General features: G+C 44.2%; 1 protein-coding gene across 4 annotated transcripts in view; it reads right to left on the reverse strand.

The window, feature by feature from the left end:
- The window catches only part of TFB1M (transcription factor B1, mitochondrial), a 440,085-nt gene that overhangs the window by 24,866 nt on the left and 397,162 nt on the right, over positions 1–18,057 (reverse strand). For all 4 annotated transcript variants that reach the window (XM_078649185.1, XM_078649186.1, XM_078649184.1 and 1 more), the window contains one exon: positions 6,111–6,238. In XM_078649185.1, coding sequence (XP_078505311.1) covers positions 6,111–6,238 — 128 coding nt within the window. The remainder of the gene's footprint in view (positions 1–6,110; positions 6,239–18,057) is intronic.

Raw genomic sequence — 18,057 nt, forward strand, 5'->3', positions numbered from 1 at the left:
AGAGTGGGCGGGATCATGACGGCCCCCAGCCGTCATCAGCACACGCCCACCGTGATGCATGACGGCCAGGGGCCGTCATCAGCATGGAAGGGGTTAAATATGGTGACCACACACCAAACTTTCCAAGCCTTCAAATGAGCCGTCTTAGCGGGCAGTAGTCTATCAGAATGGAAGACATAATGTTCTCCACCAGCATGAGAGAGAGTGGACCGCCCGCCCAACCTCGAATCAGGCCCAAGTGTAGTTTTCAGAAGTAAAAAAGTCCCTCATGCTTTCCAATCGGGGCAGAAGGATACATATAAACAACGAATAGATAGAAGATGACTGAAATACCCCTTTGGGCTGATCCAAGAGGGGACTGACAATGCATGAACATTGCCTGAACGGCTGAATGTCCCAAATAAGCTAATGGCTGAAAAAGGCGGAACCAAGGCCCGTATGAGTATATATAGAATACCTTTTATTTACGATGAGTGGCGCAAGGGCCAACCTAGTCGAAGCTAAAAAGACCCTGTGAGTGTGTACCCCTGAGTGTGTGAATTAAGGGTGGATAGCATAGTCACTTGAATCTGTCAATTACACGTGCTGAACCCAAGTACGAAATTGACAACCATACCATTCCAGTGTAATCCAGGGTGCCACTATGAAAGTGGCAAGAGGCTGAGTTAGGAAACAACAGACCAAAGGAGTGAAACAGTTGCAGAAATAATAGCTCCATTTCACTAAAAACCATTAAAAAACTCAGTTTTATATTTGACAAAAACCTCTCTTTGGACAACTAAATCGTTGCTGTTTTATTTATATTCTTTATCCATGAAGACTTTTTTTAATCTGTACTTGTTTTACTCCTACGGGCAAAAGACCAGCTACACAAGCTTTATTAGAGCCTAAAAGGTCAATTTTCTGTCTGCTGGATATTCAAAATACATTGGCTCATCTCTGAAAAGGCTCCCAGAAATGTGATTCTGTCACCCCCGATCGAGTTCCTTGCACCAGTTACTTGTGATTGGAGACTGTTAAACCTCCATGCATTGACCACTGATCTGTGCAACGTGGGGGTCTAGCCTTAATAAGGAACAAACTCTTCAGATGTAGGTTGCAACAGTCTGGTGCAAATTCTTTGTTTGCATGGCCAAGTCGGATCGGCCTTTTTGTTTTATCCCTCCTCAGCTTAAAAACGTCCCACTCAATAACTTCTGGAAACTATTGGCCATCTTGCTATGTCAAATGCAGCTTCAATTACTTGCAACTACTGTGATGTGACCTTTTTAGGCCTCGGTAATATCCGGTCGGCAGACCGGAAGTCCGAGATTTATTGTTACTTAGCAGGCTGCTTTATTCCACCTCTGTTTTCGTCTCTCCTCCATTGGCTGGCTTCCTAAACAGAGGCCAGCCATTGGAGGAGAGAGCCGTCCCTCCAAAGAAGCTCCGTCTTTTTCGGATTTGGGGGCGTGATTTTTTGCGTTCTTTAGACAGTGACGTTGTCTGTCACTCAGAACCACAAAACCACGCCCCCGATTCCGAAAAAAACAGAAGCTTCTGGCCGCCATTTTTTTTCACCGCAGTGAAGGTGATTTGAATGGAAAATATTGGTGGAAGAGAAAGAGACATGGTTTCAGTGCTTTGCTCCATTTAGATAATCATTAAGAGGCTGTTTGAGTCTGTGTGCCGGTGCCCAAGGACCATCATTGGTGCAGTGAGCAAAAAAACGGTGATGGATCAAGCCCTGACCTGTTGACTGGGTAGGAGTGTTCTGATTGACTCAGATACTCTGTCCATCACCACCCCCTTTTTGAAATGATGGTGCCCAAGGCCCGGACTGGGGGTGGGACAGCGCTGTGGGAGGATGTGAAGAGTGGACAGGACGCAGGCTCTGGAGAGGAGCTCTTGAAAGGCGCGCTCCCCGCCTGGGAATGCTGTGTAAGTGCTCTTCTTACCTATTTCTTCTGAGAAAGCGGCTAATTGCTGCTGCTCTAAGCGGCGGGGTACTTGTGTTTTCTTTCGTATCGTATTATACTTGTTTGTTTCTGGTTCTGCTTGTTGTGGTGCGCCCACACGTGATTGGTTTTACCGAGGTTTGATATTTCGCGGGCGGCTGTTTGTGCCAGGTAGTATGGCTTACTCGGACTAAAGCTCCACAGACTCGAAGCCGCAGAGGGCATTAGAGGTGGATGGGGCCTTTAGAGGGCATTAAAGGTGGATGGGGCCTTTTTCACACTGATAGATTATTATCAGCCTAGCGGTAACCGGGGTCACGGGGTAGGATCTCTCACTGCAGGCCTGGTCCCTGAACCTCGTAGGCAGCGTAATGAGTGCGTGCTTCAGAGGCGCAGTGATAGTGCAGCAGGTGGTGTGAGGGAGCACTGCACATCTACCATGACTACCATTACAACACAGTCGTAGGTCCGGGGTCGTTCTCTTCCTTGTATCAGACACATCAGTGCTTTAAATACAAAAAATAAGTGCAGGTCTAATCACCAAGTTAGGGGCAGGCCAGGGGGTGTAGCTTGGGGGCGGGGCTAGATGGCAAACATTTATGGGTTCTGGGTTTTCTTTGTGTGCCTAATAGAGACATTTCTGTTTTTTGCGGGTGTTATATACTGTTAGTCTGCACAAGGTGTTGTTTGTGTTCTGGTCAAGCTAAGGCAAGCTACCAAGAGAAGAAAAGACGACCCGGAAACTGTGCAAGTCTAACCTTTCACCCTGGGACCCCCACAGTGCTCTCACGCTGCTGGCAGAGCAGGTAAACACTGGGGGTTTGCAGACTGCTTGATGTATTTCAGCATTTGTATAGCGCCTCATACCGCCGATCAGGGTGTAAAGCACTCTGATATCCATTGACTCTGGCGCCCGAAAGGTCACTGCTCTGCCCTCATAAATAAGAGGGGTTTAGGGGGATGGGGATGTGCGAGGCAGCCCCCCACTCAGAAAGTCCTCAAACAATTAGTGCCTCGCCCATGTAGACATCCTTATTTAACGTAGACCGGGTAGGGATATAAATTCTCACTCCTACCTTGAATATGTCCAATAACATATAAAGTAAGGTCTGGATGGAAAAGAGTACATCCAGACCTTACTTTATATGTTATTGGACATATTCAAGGTAGGAGTGAGAATTTATATCCCTACCCGGTCTACGTTAAATAAGGATGTCTACATGGGCGAGGCACTAATTGTTTGAGCACTGCTCTGCCCTCTCAATGCCATTGGTCGAGGAGGCGGCTCATTTAGATGTTGCCTCAGATTTAGGGCAGGGACCCAACTCCAGGTCATTACAGACACTGTCACCAGTCCTGAACTGTTCACCTTTTCACAGATTATTGATTAAAGGTGTGCTCGTTTAATGGAAGCAAGATAAGACTACACTACCCAGAATGCATTTGGTTTTCTGACCGGACTGGAGAAAATCTCGGCAATGACTTCGAGGGAAATGGTCGTGAATGGGTTTCTACAACCTCTTTATTCACACATATTTGTGACATCATTGCTTAGAAAGGTGGAATATGTTGAGCGCCAGAGAGGGCACATAGAGTTGACTAATTTTGTGGAAAAAAATGTCGGAAAAGGCTTTTCAGTGGGCAAGTGTGATTAATGCTTAATGGATTTTGAACAGTGATTGATGTAAATATAGTTCACCTGGGCGATTTCATCTGATCCTGGGCATACTCTTTAATGAAAGCTACATACATGTATTTATTTTATGGATATGTTTTCAAACTGCTTACAGGCAAACACACACTTGCAAAATACACACACACACACACTATCCCCCAGCAACTAGACTTTCAAAGTGGGTTGATTTTCATAAACTCCTCCATGCTCAGCATACCATCCCGTCACCATTCTGAATTAAATTACTGATGTGCAGTAGGAAAAACATTCCTCGTGATTACCCACCACCCACACACAGCACACCAGCCCTACGCGAAAGAAAAAACAGAAAATGACTTCAAACAAAAATGCGAAGGTGCCTGGGATGCCGTTCTTCTGAAATATTTTTGATGTTGAAAACAATTTAAGGGCCTTTGTGACGGGTTTTGAGGAATTGGAGATTGCGTCCTCAGCCGGAGACCGTGGCCAAAATGGATAATGAACTGTGGAGATAAAACTCTACATCTCTGCGTTTTATTTATTTATTTATAAAATGAGCAGCAAGTGAAATTTATTTAACAAAAAGTGCTTAAACAGAGAGAAAAATGTGCAGAAATCTAGGGTCTAACAAAAATTCACACAGTTATTCCTCATTCTAAGGAAGAAACTTGTAATCAGTGGTGTGTGCTGGGTGTAGAGGTGCACGAGCGCAGTCCCATCTTGTAGGTTGTTCTGCTCGTGCTCGCATATTATGCTATGGTCGTTACCCTTGAAAGGCTAATTAGGCACCTGTTGTGGCGCGCTGGGCACCGTTGAGATGCCTATAAATGGGGTGCACATGGACTTTTGATCTGGGGGTGTGCAGGGGGCGTTTAAAAGACCTGGGTGCGTGCGGTTAATGATTCATTCAAGCCGACTTTGTATGCCATATAGCTGGAATGAACCGTTTACTTTCCTGGACCTCAGCCTCTGGTGTCTTCACTGTGGTGTTTTTTTTCCATGTGCCCTGGAACCGATTTTACAAGGGAGAAACTTGTAATGGTGGGAAAGCACAAAACCCAGTAAGGAACACACCCTGTAGTATGGGGTATTCTGTGCGGGGTATTACTGAAATATTTAAATGCAGTATTCGTGGCAGCATGAGTGAGAGTGGCAGCATGAGCGAGAGTGACTGCAGACATGGTGGGAGGGTGGGGGCGGGGTTAAGGCAGATAATGAGAACTCCCAGCGTTTCCGAATTTGGACATCTACATATTTTCTCTTATGTAAACCATAGACTATGGTTGTCTAGATCTCCCTGTCAAGTAGATTGAAACAAGGAGGCCTTTACTCGGCACTGGACCTTCCTTGCACCGGAAGAGGCCAGCTAGTGCCACCATTAGCAGTCTCTGCGGAGAGGCCAGTGGTTGTATAGGAATGAGGTTTTAACTCGCGCTGCACTTTCCTGAATAGTTCGGGTACGCTGGGGGAGGAGCTGACACATTCGCAGTTTAGAATGTTTGGACCCAGAGCTCTCAGTCCATAATCAGTACCAAAGTGCCTCAAGGCGATCCCACCTTCGACCCTGGTTATGGAAACCGATAGTCCTTTCCACACATGAGGCATCTGATTAAACCAACTCCGTGTGTGTAGTTTGGACTGAACCCGGCCCACTCCTGCCACCCATGGCCAGCTTTTCACTGTTAGATCTGTGTTTACACAGGGCATCAGCAGAGCCAGGACAACGGCGATCGCAGTGGTGCAAACAACATGTCTACTGTGATATCACAAGTTACTTCAAGAAGCAGAGGATTGGTCTCAGGGGGTCATGCAAACAACCATGGAATTGTGACGTCAGAGAAGTAGGTAAACATTTGGACATTGTCAGGTAAGAGAAGTACATCCCTGTAGCTTATTATGTTAGAGGGTTATGTAACCAACCAGGACATTGTGGCGTCAGAAAAATAAGTTAAACCAGCAGGACATTGGGAAGTCGGGGTTTATGTACACACTTTGGACACTGTGACCTCAGAAGAGTAAATAAGCCAGCAGGGCCTCTGTGTGCGTGGCTCTGTCTGTGTGTGTGCGTGGCTCTGTCTGTGTGCGTGGTTTAGTGTGTGTGTGTGTGTGTGTCTCTGTGTCCGCAAATACTCTCTACTACTCTCTAATGTTCACCTATGGCCATTGTAAATGACAATACCATTTATTTATGTTTTTAAAAAAAAAAGAAAAAAATTTCATGAGCAATGCCAATAGCTCTACCTTGAATAATGCCGAGACCATTGCATTGTAAATGCTTGTTTGGGTGGACATGAGTTGTACGAAAGGCTACAACATAATATAACATTCCAGTCTCTATAATCGACAGTATCAACATTGAGACACAACCTTGACGTCTTAACCACCCCGGTATGGCCAAGACACACCAGATAAGCTTCCATCTCGGTTCTATGGTGTGACCTAGGCAACATGTTGGTAGTGCACATAAGCAATAAATAAATAAATCAACAAATAAATAAATAAATAATAAATAAACTGACCCAACTCCTCGATGGCAGTATTTTCTTTTGAACTGGAAGACGCTTTGAACAACCTTTTCCACAAGTTTGAACGGTTGGTTTATTTGGGGTTCAATCAAAGGGGTGAAATGAATTACTCCCACGTCCACCTTAAAAAAGAAGCCATCAAAGGTTAACAAGCACAACATCCAGAAGCAATGAACAGCTTTAACAAGAACACAATGGTCGAAAGTCTTTAAAAATGAGCTGCACCAATAAACCAACATCTTCCACTGTTAACTGGTAGACCCTCACCTCTCTTCCCCGCAGGAACAACATACAGTCATTTTTCCTCAAACTAATGAAGACATTATCTGGGAGAGAATATAAACACAAGACCATATTCACAAAGGTACATTTGGTTGTAAACATACATTTAAAACCACATTTACACCCGACAGGAATTCACAATGGGAGAATCTCTACACTTGTATATCCCGCTATAGGGGAGGGAAACAGGCCTTTGAGGGCACGTTTCACCTAAAAGTCTGAGAACTTCCAAACATGTGTGTGTTTGTTGGTATTCCCAAACTGATGAATCCCTGTTCCACCCTGCAAAGGCCTGAAAACGTTCTCTAGGGCAGGGCTCTTGTGAATCCCTTTCCAGAGTGGGAAGGGGGATGGATCATTCCTAGATTTCCTGAGGAAGTAGGGAACAGGCCTTTTCCACAGGAAAAAATATTTACCCTGTTAAGAATTTCTTTTAAAGTGCATTTGCACAAGGGATCCTATATTCCCTGAAACGTATCTATACAGCAAGGAAAGTCACATGACCACCCAAGAGTACACCTGGAAACCTTGTGATTAAAAATGTAGTACAAATAAAATCAGGTGAAGACAAAGATTTCTAGTCATATTCTTTCCTACTTTTGCCACGAATCTGGCCCACGTAAATCATCCACCCTAACAGAAATCACAGCCACCACGTCAGCTCACACATTCACCTACTGTAGGAACAGAAATGTATGGTATGTTATGCTTTGGTGCCCCGTTTTGTTGGGTAACGTCAAGGATAGCACGTGAGTACTGCACCACAGACAGTAGAGCGTTGTCTATTTCAATAGGATCCACAGTAGGGTGGGTGTGGTTAATATTCTTGTGTATGTTTATGGTGTTGCTTCATGTGCGTAGCTGGAGGTCTTTACCAATTGGGGCACATGCCCTTCAAAGGACTGTTGTGGGCATTCCTCAGCTTGAGGCGTGTTTATTGTGGTTTCTTGTTCCACAATGTCCCTTTAAACTAATCCAGCAGTGGACTCTTGTCTTTCGAGAGGTATATTGTATGAAGAGCAGAAGGCTGTTGTGAGGTCCTAATACAGAGTGCTCAGTCATCTAAGTGTGTTACATTACTGTGAATTGTACTGATTAGTGTATTGTGCCGGAGGTGGTGGTGGTTGGTTAAAATGATGTGGTTGTGAGCTCTGTATACACAACTGTAGGGATATATGTGAGCTGTGCGAGATATTAGTAAATCCAAGACGCATAGCGGGTAAGTAGAAACACGTTTATTCTGCAGTCCATAAGTAAGTCCTCCAACTTCCCTGCCCAGCAGCAACTGCCGCCCTTAGAATTCCCTCAGAGAATCTCCCTCTCCACAAAGTGCTACATTCCATGTTCTGTCACCAACCTAGGAGATGCAAATGCAACAGATATAAACACAATGTTCAGTCTAATATGTTATGTTGTCTAGTGTCATAACTACTGGAACAGTAATAAGCACTGCAACTTTTTTTAATTTTACCTTTATATTAATTTTTTTATATTATAGTAATATAATAAAGAAAAACATGAATAGAGAAGAGAGGTAAAAGCAGTACAGTGATTTCCGTATGTTACATGAGAAGCCAATAGAAGCGTTTGTCAATTTCATACAAGACAATGTGAAGGCATTGTAGAGAAGGTCGGCAGAAATAATTACATTAGTCAGATCAGCAAAATTCATTGGGTATGTTAGCTCCCATGGATAGCTCTTATGGTTAGATGGTGGTCTACTTCTCGTGTGAAAGGAAAGAAGAGTGGAGAGGAAAGTGTAGATAAGAGAAAAGGATAGTAGCATGAGAAGAAGCTGACAGGGTTAGGTGGAAGGCGGAGTTAAGGGGGGAGGGGGGAGTCAGAGATAACCCATGCAGCTAATTGTGGGAAGAGGGTTGTTAGATGGGATTTAGATTGGTACCCTTAGTGGAGGTTGTAGTAGTCTTTATAAACCCGTCTAAGGGTAGCTAAAGCAGTCTAGATGTATTGTGGTTGAAGTTTTGGTTGAGGATAGTGTTTTCCGAGCTTCTGAGGATGTGTGGTAAGAGATAGATTTTAAGTTTTTCCAATTTCAAAGGATCGTTTTGACTCCCAGTGTGAGTAGTAAGTCGAATAGTAGGAGTTCTGTTTTGTTAAGTGATGGGGCATAGGGAAGAATCCATGGGCCTAACCATAGGAGGTATGGGTCTAGAGTAACTTTACACTGGAAGATATTGTTTATGGTTAATATCTTCCCAGTAAGAACAGAGCGTAGGGAAAACAAATAGCATATGTTTGAGGCCACCAACCTCGGATGAGCAGCTCCAGCATTTGTTCAAGTTTAATAGCCCCAGTCGACACAGTTTGCCTGGGGTCAAGAAGGATCTATGTAAAAACACAGTATTGACACTATGAGATGACGGTGGAGCTTTTGAGCTTGGCTGCATGTTTCCATATTTGGGACTACTTTTTCATTGCCTGAGTGTAACCTTTTCTAAGAAAGGAGCCAGACCATTTGTTTTGAGGCTTTTGTATGGGTTCGGGAGTGTGTTCCTGAAGCATTGTATAGATTTTAGAGGCGTGATGGTCTTGAGGTGCGAGTCAAGCTAGTTTCCTTAGAATGCTTGGATTTTGTGGGTCCAGGAAAGATTGATGACGGTTAACTGCAACTCTGAGTTTGAGAACATTGAAAAATTCCTAATTGGGGATGTCAAAAGATGTTTTAGGAGTGAAAAGGGAATAGCTTTGGCTCTATCAATCACATCTTTAATATATACGATATTGTGTGATGACCAGGTGTGCCAGTGGACGGTCTTACACTCCATTTTTATGAATGGGTTGTGCCAAAGCGAGGCATAGGAGGAGAGCTTGACAGTACATTTGCTGTCCAGATGTTTCACTGCCAGTATCATGTCTCTGATTATATCTGCAGAGTGTAAGGGCTTGAAGTGTTTCAATTAGATGGCAGCTTGGGAGGGTGAACAGGGAGAATAGACTTCTCTCGATGTCTGTCCAGACGAGCAGGAGGAGCAGAGGATTTGGGTGAAACCAATGTATAGATTGTTTGAGTATGAATGCCAATTGAAGTTTGCTGAAGTTGGGGAGACCGACTATGCCTTTGTCTTTGACCTATTATAGGAGATTGGTAGAGATTCTGGGTCTTTTACTGCACCCAAAAAATTGCATAATAGCCTTGCAGAAGAGTTTTAAAAAGCGGAAAGTTGTAGAAAGAACATGCTTATTATGAAATTTACCTGGAGTACTATTCGCATTCTGACTGCAGTCCAAGGGCTGTAGCTCACTGCGCAGACTTCTAGATGCCAATCCAGATGCTGCTCTCATGCTGGGAATACTATTACCCAGCATGAGAGAAGCGTCGGGATTGGCTGAGCGGCATGGTGTGGCACTCAGACAGGGCCTGGGAGCCTATAGCTGTTCTCTACCTGGCTATGCAACACAACTCAGGTTGGAGAAATACTAGGTGTGCATGTCAGTTTGGAAGTCCTAAGCCAGCTGGCCAAACCGAAATGCGCACTTATGGTGCTCACCATTCCTCCTCCCTTCTGCTGTCCATCAGGATGGCCCGCCCCACCCTAGCACTCGACTGGTTCTGGCTCAGTGAAAAATAAAATGATAATAACATTATTTTATTGTAATTTTTTTCAGATTTGATTTTGCTGGCTATCAGCAATGAGGAGACGCTCCTCCGCCACAACGGAGGAGCCGCCGCTGACCATGTCTCAATGAGGTCCTGTATTTTTTTAAGGGCGTGTGTTGTCATTGTGTGCACTAGAGTTGGGCAGCGATTTACAGAGTTGTAGGGCCAAGTATTTAATGTGATGATTTTGCCATTTGAGGTTACCATTGTCGAGGATTGAAGGAGTACATAGCAGGTTGAGAGGGAAGACCTTTGTGTTTTCTTTGTTTAATGTGTAACCCAAGGCTTTAGCGTGGGCATTAATCAGGTTTAGAATTTCAGGTATGGCTGCTTCCGCGTCTTCAGGGAAGATGAGGACATCATCAGCATATACTGCCACCTTGTAGTTTCAGGAGTCAAATGGGATGCCTTTATGATGGAGTTGTTTCGTAATTCAGTTAGGAGGGGTTCTATGGCTAAGAGAAAGAGCAGCGGGGAGAGGGGACTTCCTTGCCTTGTGCCTTGTGATAGTTAGAACCTCTCAGGAAGGGAACTGTTTACCCTGACTCTGGCTGATGGGTTATCAAATAGTACGAATACCATCCGTTCAAATAAGGGTCCTAGGTTGAATTTATGGATAACTGATCTTAGAAAGGGCCAAGACACCTTGTCAAAAGCCTTTTCAGCGGCTAAGACCATAGCCAACGCCGGGGAGTGTAGGAGAGAGCCTTTTTCTAGGACATGCGCAAGTTGATTTTATCAGAGGCAAGTCTCCCTTTTATAAAGCAAGTTCGGGAGGGATGTATTAGTGATGGGAGTAGTGTTTCCAATTCTGTAGCTAGGATTTTTGCAAATAATTCACAATCTACATTAAGTAGGGATATCGATCTATAGGTATTGGTGTCTAATTGGTCTATATTTTCTTTGTGGATGACAGTTATTTTAGCCTCTGAACAGTTCAGGCCAGTTTTGCCTTTGGAGGCATAAAAGTCAAAGAGGGATTTTAGGTGCGCTTGAGTTGCGGCTGGATTGTTTTGTAAAAGCATCCGTCAGGTCCCAGTGCTTTCTATATTTTAAGTGTTTTGATTGCATTATCTATTTCTTGAATTTTAAACAGTTTGTTTATGGTGGTTTGGTCTGCTTCTTTAATTGAGGGGAGTTTATTATTTTGGAGTTATTTTCTGCAATCTGAGATGACTGGGTGCCAATCTGGATTGTAAAGTTCTTTGCAGTATGGTGAAAAGCAACTGGCTATGTTTTCGTCTAAGTTTTTGTTTTCCCTGATTTGCTCTTTATTGCAATAATCGAGGAGTTCTGGCTTTTCACCTTTAGGCAATTGGCTAAGAATACCCGGCTTTCTTGAATGTGCATAACTTTTTTGCTTTGTTGGTGTTCAACCATATGTGAGCTCTCTCGTGTATTATTAGTTTATTGCATTGGTATTTTAGGGTTTTCAGTTTGTTGATCGTTTCGATGGAGTGTTTGGAGACTAGGAGGCACTCAAGCTGTTTTACTCTAGTTTCTATTTCCTCAAATTAATTGTTGGCTGTCTTGTTTTTGTTGGTCATGATACTGATCATTCTGCCCCTGCTTGTTGTTTCATCAATCAATCAATCAATCAATCAATCATTGCATTTGTATAGCGCACTACTCACCCGGAGGGTCTCAAGGCGCTTGAGGAGGGGGGGCCGCTACTGCTCGAACAGCCAGGTCTTGAGCTGCTTCCTGAATGCGAGGTGGTCTTGGGTCAGGCGGAGATGGGTCGGGAGGGAGTTCCAAGTCTTGGCGGCCAGGTAGGAGAAGGACCTTCCTCCTGCGGTGGCTCTTCGGATGCGGGGGACGGCGGCGAGGGCGTGGCTGGTCGATCGAAGCTGGCGTGTGGGAGTGTAGAAGTTGAGGCGGCTGTTGAGGTATCTTGGGCCTTGGTTGTGCAGGGCTTTGTGTGCGTGGGTGAGGAGCCGGAAGGTGATTCTTTTGTTGACCGGGAGCCAGTGCAGGTCTCTCAGGTGTCCGGAGATGTGGCTGTGTCGGGGGATGTTGAGGATGAGTCTTGCTGATGCATTCTGGATCCGTTGGAGTCTCTTCTGGAGTTTAGCGGTGGTTCATGGCTTCCCAGAGAGTCTCTGGAGAGATCACTGGAGAGGCATTCTCTTGAAAGTAGTTAACGATCGCATGTTTCTTCTTTGCTGGTAGGATCATTTAGTAGCGTATCATTGAGACGCCACTGTCTATCTGGATTTTGGGTGTTGGTGAATGTGATGTCTAATGAAATACAGGTGTTGTCTGAGATAATGATGAGTTCAATACTGAGATTGGAGCAGGAATGAGTTACTTTCTGATTAGTCAGGAAGTAATCGATCCTTGAGTGGGAATTATGTGAGTAGGAGTAGCAAGTGAACTCCCCACCTGTTTGGCTGAATGACCTCCATATATCTGTTAGATTGTGTGCTGTGCATTCGTTTTTCATTAGTATGTGGAATTTCCCTGATCTGAGCTTGGAAGGGGTAGCCTATCAAACAATAGGTCCATTGGAAGGTTAAGGTCTCTTCCTAATAGTATGTTAGAGCCATTTTGAATTTTTTATTTAGGTTAACCCAAAGTGAGGAGCATTCGGCGGTGGGTGCATATATGTTCATGATAACTAGTTCCCAATTATGTTTGGCTATTTGTGAGATGAACCATATGCCTTCTGTGTCATGTATATTCTGCGTGACTTTAATGCCCGTGGATCTGGCAAAGACAGTGATAGCTCAGTTTGTCTTATCAGAGTCAGGGGAGCATGCCAGTTTCGAGTACCAGTTCTTTAAGAGATTGCAGGCAATATCCTTACCTATTCTGGTCTCCTAAAGTAAGAGAATATCCCCATTGAGTTAATGATTTTCCTTCTTTTGAAAGGGTGGTTCAGTTCCTTCATGTTTAACGATAGAATCTTAAGAGTGTTACTAGGCATAATATGTGCTTTGGGGGGTCTTGGTGAAGTTTGAGGGGGTCAGTGGGGCAAGAGGCTTATTTTAAGGTAGCTGGATGACATTTTGGACCTAAGGCTGTGTGAACATGGCCGATTAGGCTTGGGATATCCCTGGGAGGGAAGGAGGAGGGTAGGGGAGAAAGAAAGGCAGGCATAGGAAAGTGAGAAAAGCATTGAAAGAAGATAATAAATAGAAATCACAATTTCTAATCCCAAGACGGAAAGTGGTAGCCACAGATCCACCCTGTGAGAGCTACGAGAAGGGGTGGTAGTATGGGGGTGTTGCAGCCGTGCGGGGGTAAGGAGGGTCTTGTGGGTGACTGAGTGGTAGGCAGTTGCTCAGTTGACATTTGTTAGCAAACATTTGGAGTAGCTTGGGCGTCCTTTGGGTTATTGGTTTGATAGAGAGCTTGCGCGTAAGCGGACATTGTATAACTGAAGTTAAGCAAGACGTACAACTAGGGTGACAGCAACAAAGCTCAATTAAAGCACCTTATACTGAGAATCGCTAATTTGAGAATGCATTAGAGAACTGATTGACTAAGGAATCGATATTTGTGGGTATAGACACTCTGCAGTCGCATATGCATCAATAATAACATAATATCTAAAGCATGCGGTTACAAAGTTCCCATTAGAAGTTTGTTACAATTACAGTTTCATAAGTCTGCTACTGGGAGTAGATATGGTGACTATGACATGTTTAGCGTAGTAGAGCTAATGTAATGAACATGGAAAACATCTTCAAACCTTAGAGAGTTCAAAGACATTTGTATAATTTGAACATCTATTAGTTACCATCTCTTTAATCCTCTTAAGATGTGCCTTATGTGTTGTGAAATAGAGAATGCGTCAGAGGTTAATATAGGTTCCAGTTTGGTCTAGTCATGTCTTCGATAAAGAGCAGCAATTGCATTATCCCTGCTTTCGCTGGGAGGGCAAGTCTGTGCAAGGTCGTGTGTACATGGTAGTGCACATGTACCATTGTCGGTGTATGTATAGTGTATGGTATTGGTGTAGGTGAGCGTGTACAGTTGAGAGTAGAAGTAAAGTATGGATGTGGGATTGGGGAGGTGTGAGTGTGGCGCCGTGGGCACCATTTTATCACCAGCCGGACCTGCTGAGAGTTCGGGAATCAGGTGGTAATCACCGTAAATGGAGTGCTTTGGGTACTTTGAGGGTTGATTTGCTCTCAGGGGACCATCCAGAATGCTTATCTGCCTTGCTTAATGGTAGCTAGCGATGGATTAAGGGATCTGGCTGCCAGAGTTTACACTTCGGGCGGCCATCTTATCCGGGCTCGAAGCCACGCCCCAAGCATGGCAACTTTTATGTACCAGTTGCGCCCGCACTGCCCTATACATTCAAGTGCAGCTATGGGAAGTATGCAGTGTGTATGTGTGTTTGTTTTTTTATTGTGTGTGCTGTTGCAGAAATCTCATTATATCCAAGTATACATAACATAGCTGTGCTGGTTTGGTGTACAATGTATTAAGAGTTATTAAAAGCACTACTCAATCATCAGCCTAAAGACACTCATCCCTATGGGACATGAGGAAGGAGCATGCATCTATTACAGATATATTAAGGGGGCCATTCAGAGTTTGTAAGATGTGGGATATTTGCCACAAATTGATAGATTTCTAACGGTGGCCCATCCGTCCTCTTTAGAGTACATACTCAGGTACACAGCCCATACTCAGGTACACAGCCCATAGGGGACAATGGGGCATCAGAAAATGTTTGGCATATGTCCTGCATCTAGAGCACTAAATGGGCAGGTACTGTCTTGTACCAGCACTTCTTTCATTTGAAAGGAAGAGTACCTGCACTTTTCAGCACAGCTTTAATAGATTTAATGGGAGAGTACTTGCACTTCACAGGAGCAAACAGGTTCTCTGGATAGTGAATACCAGCACTTCTATATTTCTATTTAAAGCACTGCCTGCATCTGCCAATGTCTGAATACACCCCCTAAAACGGAAGAGTTGTTTCTGGACTTTATAGGATATCAATGACCTTTAATACTGTGCAGCCACATTTCCAAATAGTCTACAACATTTATGTCCACCAATGATGCCAACTGCTACCCTAGCTTTCCCTTTGTTACCTCAGGCACTACCTTAGCTATCCCTGGTCTCAGGGATTATGACGGCAGCCGCAGGAGTAAGAGATGGACAAGGGAGTTAATTCGGTCATTTTTCCTGAGGGCAAAAGGCGAGTGATGTCATTTCCGCTCCAACCTCGCATTTTGGCACATTAACGTTCACGATTTACACTTTTACATGCAAGCTCTCTCTCTTTTCCTACTGTGTCTATTTTGGTTTTCTTTAAGGACTGGCCTCCAATACCACCTTCTTCCAGATTCTTTTTTCCATGAGACTAGGCACCAGTTCCTTTGAAGTGGACTAGAAGCGGCATATTAAGCTGTACCTGAAAACATCCCAGGACAGCGAACAAGTTGAAATGATTGTGTGACATGTTTGAAAATACACTACCAGAGTTTTCTGGTTGGTCAAGTCGAAGCTCTGCACATAGGGTGCTTTGGAAGGCGAGAGACATTGGCATAGGGTGATGGTTCAGTGAAAACAAGACCAGGAACATGCAATGGAGGATAACAGGAACAACACCCCACAGTGGTCTTAGTACTAAGCTGCTTGCTGAAGCCACGAGTGGACTAGCCTGTTGGTGTATCCATGGGCCACTCGCCCCACAAATGGGCAGCCTTGGCATAAAAGTAACTCAAATAGGCAACCCTGGTCCATGATATACTCGGGCACAAAAGTATCTTTGACACTTGATAGTCTTGGCATTTTTTTCTGCCCTGGCACATTAGCAGGCCAAAGCCACTCCCAGAACCTGGAATATGAATATTGCCTGAAACATTATTAGCCATGGCACAGGGGCATGCTCCTGGTACAGGTCAACAAGATGGCTCAGTGAGTTAAGCACTCATTGCTGACATCTCTGAGCAACTTAGCAAGACAGACTTAATTTCTTCATCTTTCTGATGTTGAAAAACAAGTACCATTAAGATGGATTAATAGTAACATCTATGAATCACAAGGACACTAAGCAGAATATGGTTGTGCAAGCACAGTATAGAAATATTATGTTTGAGCATCTTTGTGATACTGGAGTACCAGCAACTGTTTATGAGCATCTGGGGCGCTCAAACATGAGCAGTCTTGGCATATGTGGGCAGCACTACTGGGAGACAGTCACATTGATCCTACTATTGTAAGCAACATGAAACAAGCTTGCAGATTAGCTGAAGTATATTTTGAGCACCTACTATGGCATTTTATTTTCATGCATTAGAATTCTGTTTGATATATATTCACTGACACAATGAGCTGTGTAAGGCATCATAGATATTTCTTTGATAACATTTTGTTAGACTCGATTTATAATGTAATTTTTCCTGCTAGGGCAATTTTGTGTTGAATACGCTCTGCTTCTCCTATGTTTGTCTGTACAATTTTCAGATGGGCACATACATTTATTTTTTTGACTGAGCATGCATGAATAATGGTGTTGGGTTCTGACGCAGATGGTAAAATGCTAGACTACTTCATGAGCTTTACTTCATAAATGCCTCTAAAACCAATAACTTTGTAACCAGCAAGTTTCTTAAAATGTACTGTGAAACGCAATGCTTTGCACCACTTTATTTCTATGAGACACATCTGAGACGGTTGGACTAACTCAATACAATTGTTTAGCGCAATATGGGTCTGGCTTCCGTTCAGTAGTGCCGTGGTTTAACTACTTAAGAGCAACATTCCCAAGAACTGGACTATAAACAAAGCTAACAGCGTAGTAAAGTTATCCCAATGGAAGGAGTACGTTCTATGAAACGGATTTTTTGAAAACATATTTTAATCAAGGGTTTTATCATCATACAATACAAAATATAGTTTGTATCCTTCGTAATCATCCAATACGTCTTCATATAGTTTCAACTAACCCCCGGATCCCTCCCCCCTTTGGCTATTGGTGTGGGCATATTCCAAAAATACATTTCACAACTGTATATCAATTATTCAGGTAACGTTCAGAGCACCTTTCACAACGTAGGTATCACATGTACTTTCCTTATACATTAAGCCTCATCGTTCCTTCGTATGACTTGCAGAGCCTGCACCAACACTTCCCAGGCCCTGGCCATTTCTAGAGCTTTTTCATTATTTGCGCGTTTAGCCTGTCGCAATCTAATGACACTCTCACTGTTAGCCCATTTGCATAATTCTGATCTCCACCGCTTGCTCGACGGCCCTTCCCTTAATTTCCAGTGCCACGTTATTTCCCGTTTGGCTAACACTAGCCCTAGATCGATGAATTTGCTGGTTATTTTGGTTTTAGACGTGTATGGGAACCAGTGCAGCAGGCATACTGCCATGTCATATTCCAAGTGTCTATCAGTTACATCATTTAGGAGTTCTCCTACTTCTGCCCAATATCATCCCAGCACCGGGCAGTTCCAGAGCATGTGCTCCAGTTCCGCACCCTGTTCCGAACATCTAGGGCAAGCTGCATTGTGGATCTGAAAGTATTACCGAATCTTCCCAGGGGTCAAGTAAGCTCGGTGCAGTATAAAAAACTGCACCTGCTGGAAACGTGCGTTCCTGCTCCCCTTCCATGGCCTTCCGAGAATATGGGTCCACGTTGTGTCTGGAATTGGTCTGCCTATCTGTGCCTCCCACTTTAATTTCAGATCATCTAATGGCCGCAGTCCCTCATGTAACATCCGAGATTGGAGACAAGTAACCGCCTTAAAGGTCCCTGCAGCCATCACAGCGTATTGGCACGCCATGGTAGTTACTGGTTCTAGCAGCCCCCCACTCCAGTGCTTCCTAATTGCCGCCGTCACCGCTGCATGTATCAGGAAGCTGCCATCTGGGAGCCCATATCGTTCCTGTAGCGCCTGGAATGGCATCAGCGTCCCTTCCTCATATAAGTCTCCCACCATTTGAAGTCCCAATCGCTCCCATTCCATAAGTGTGGACCAGTCCCCACCATGCGGTAATGCTGTTAGCATCCCCAATGGGATATCCGGCGCATATGGATGTGCCACCCCTGCTCTACGCGGA

The sequence above is a fragment of the Lissotriton helveticus genome, chromosome 6 (assembly GCF_964261635.1).
Source record: "Lissotriton helveticus chromosome 6, aLisHel1.1, whole genome shotgun sequence".
NCBI classification, from domain to species: domain Eukaryota; kingdom Metazoa; phylum Chordata; class Amphibia; order Caudata; family Salamandridae; genus Lissotriton; species Lissotriton helveticus.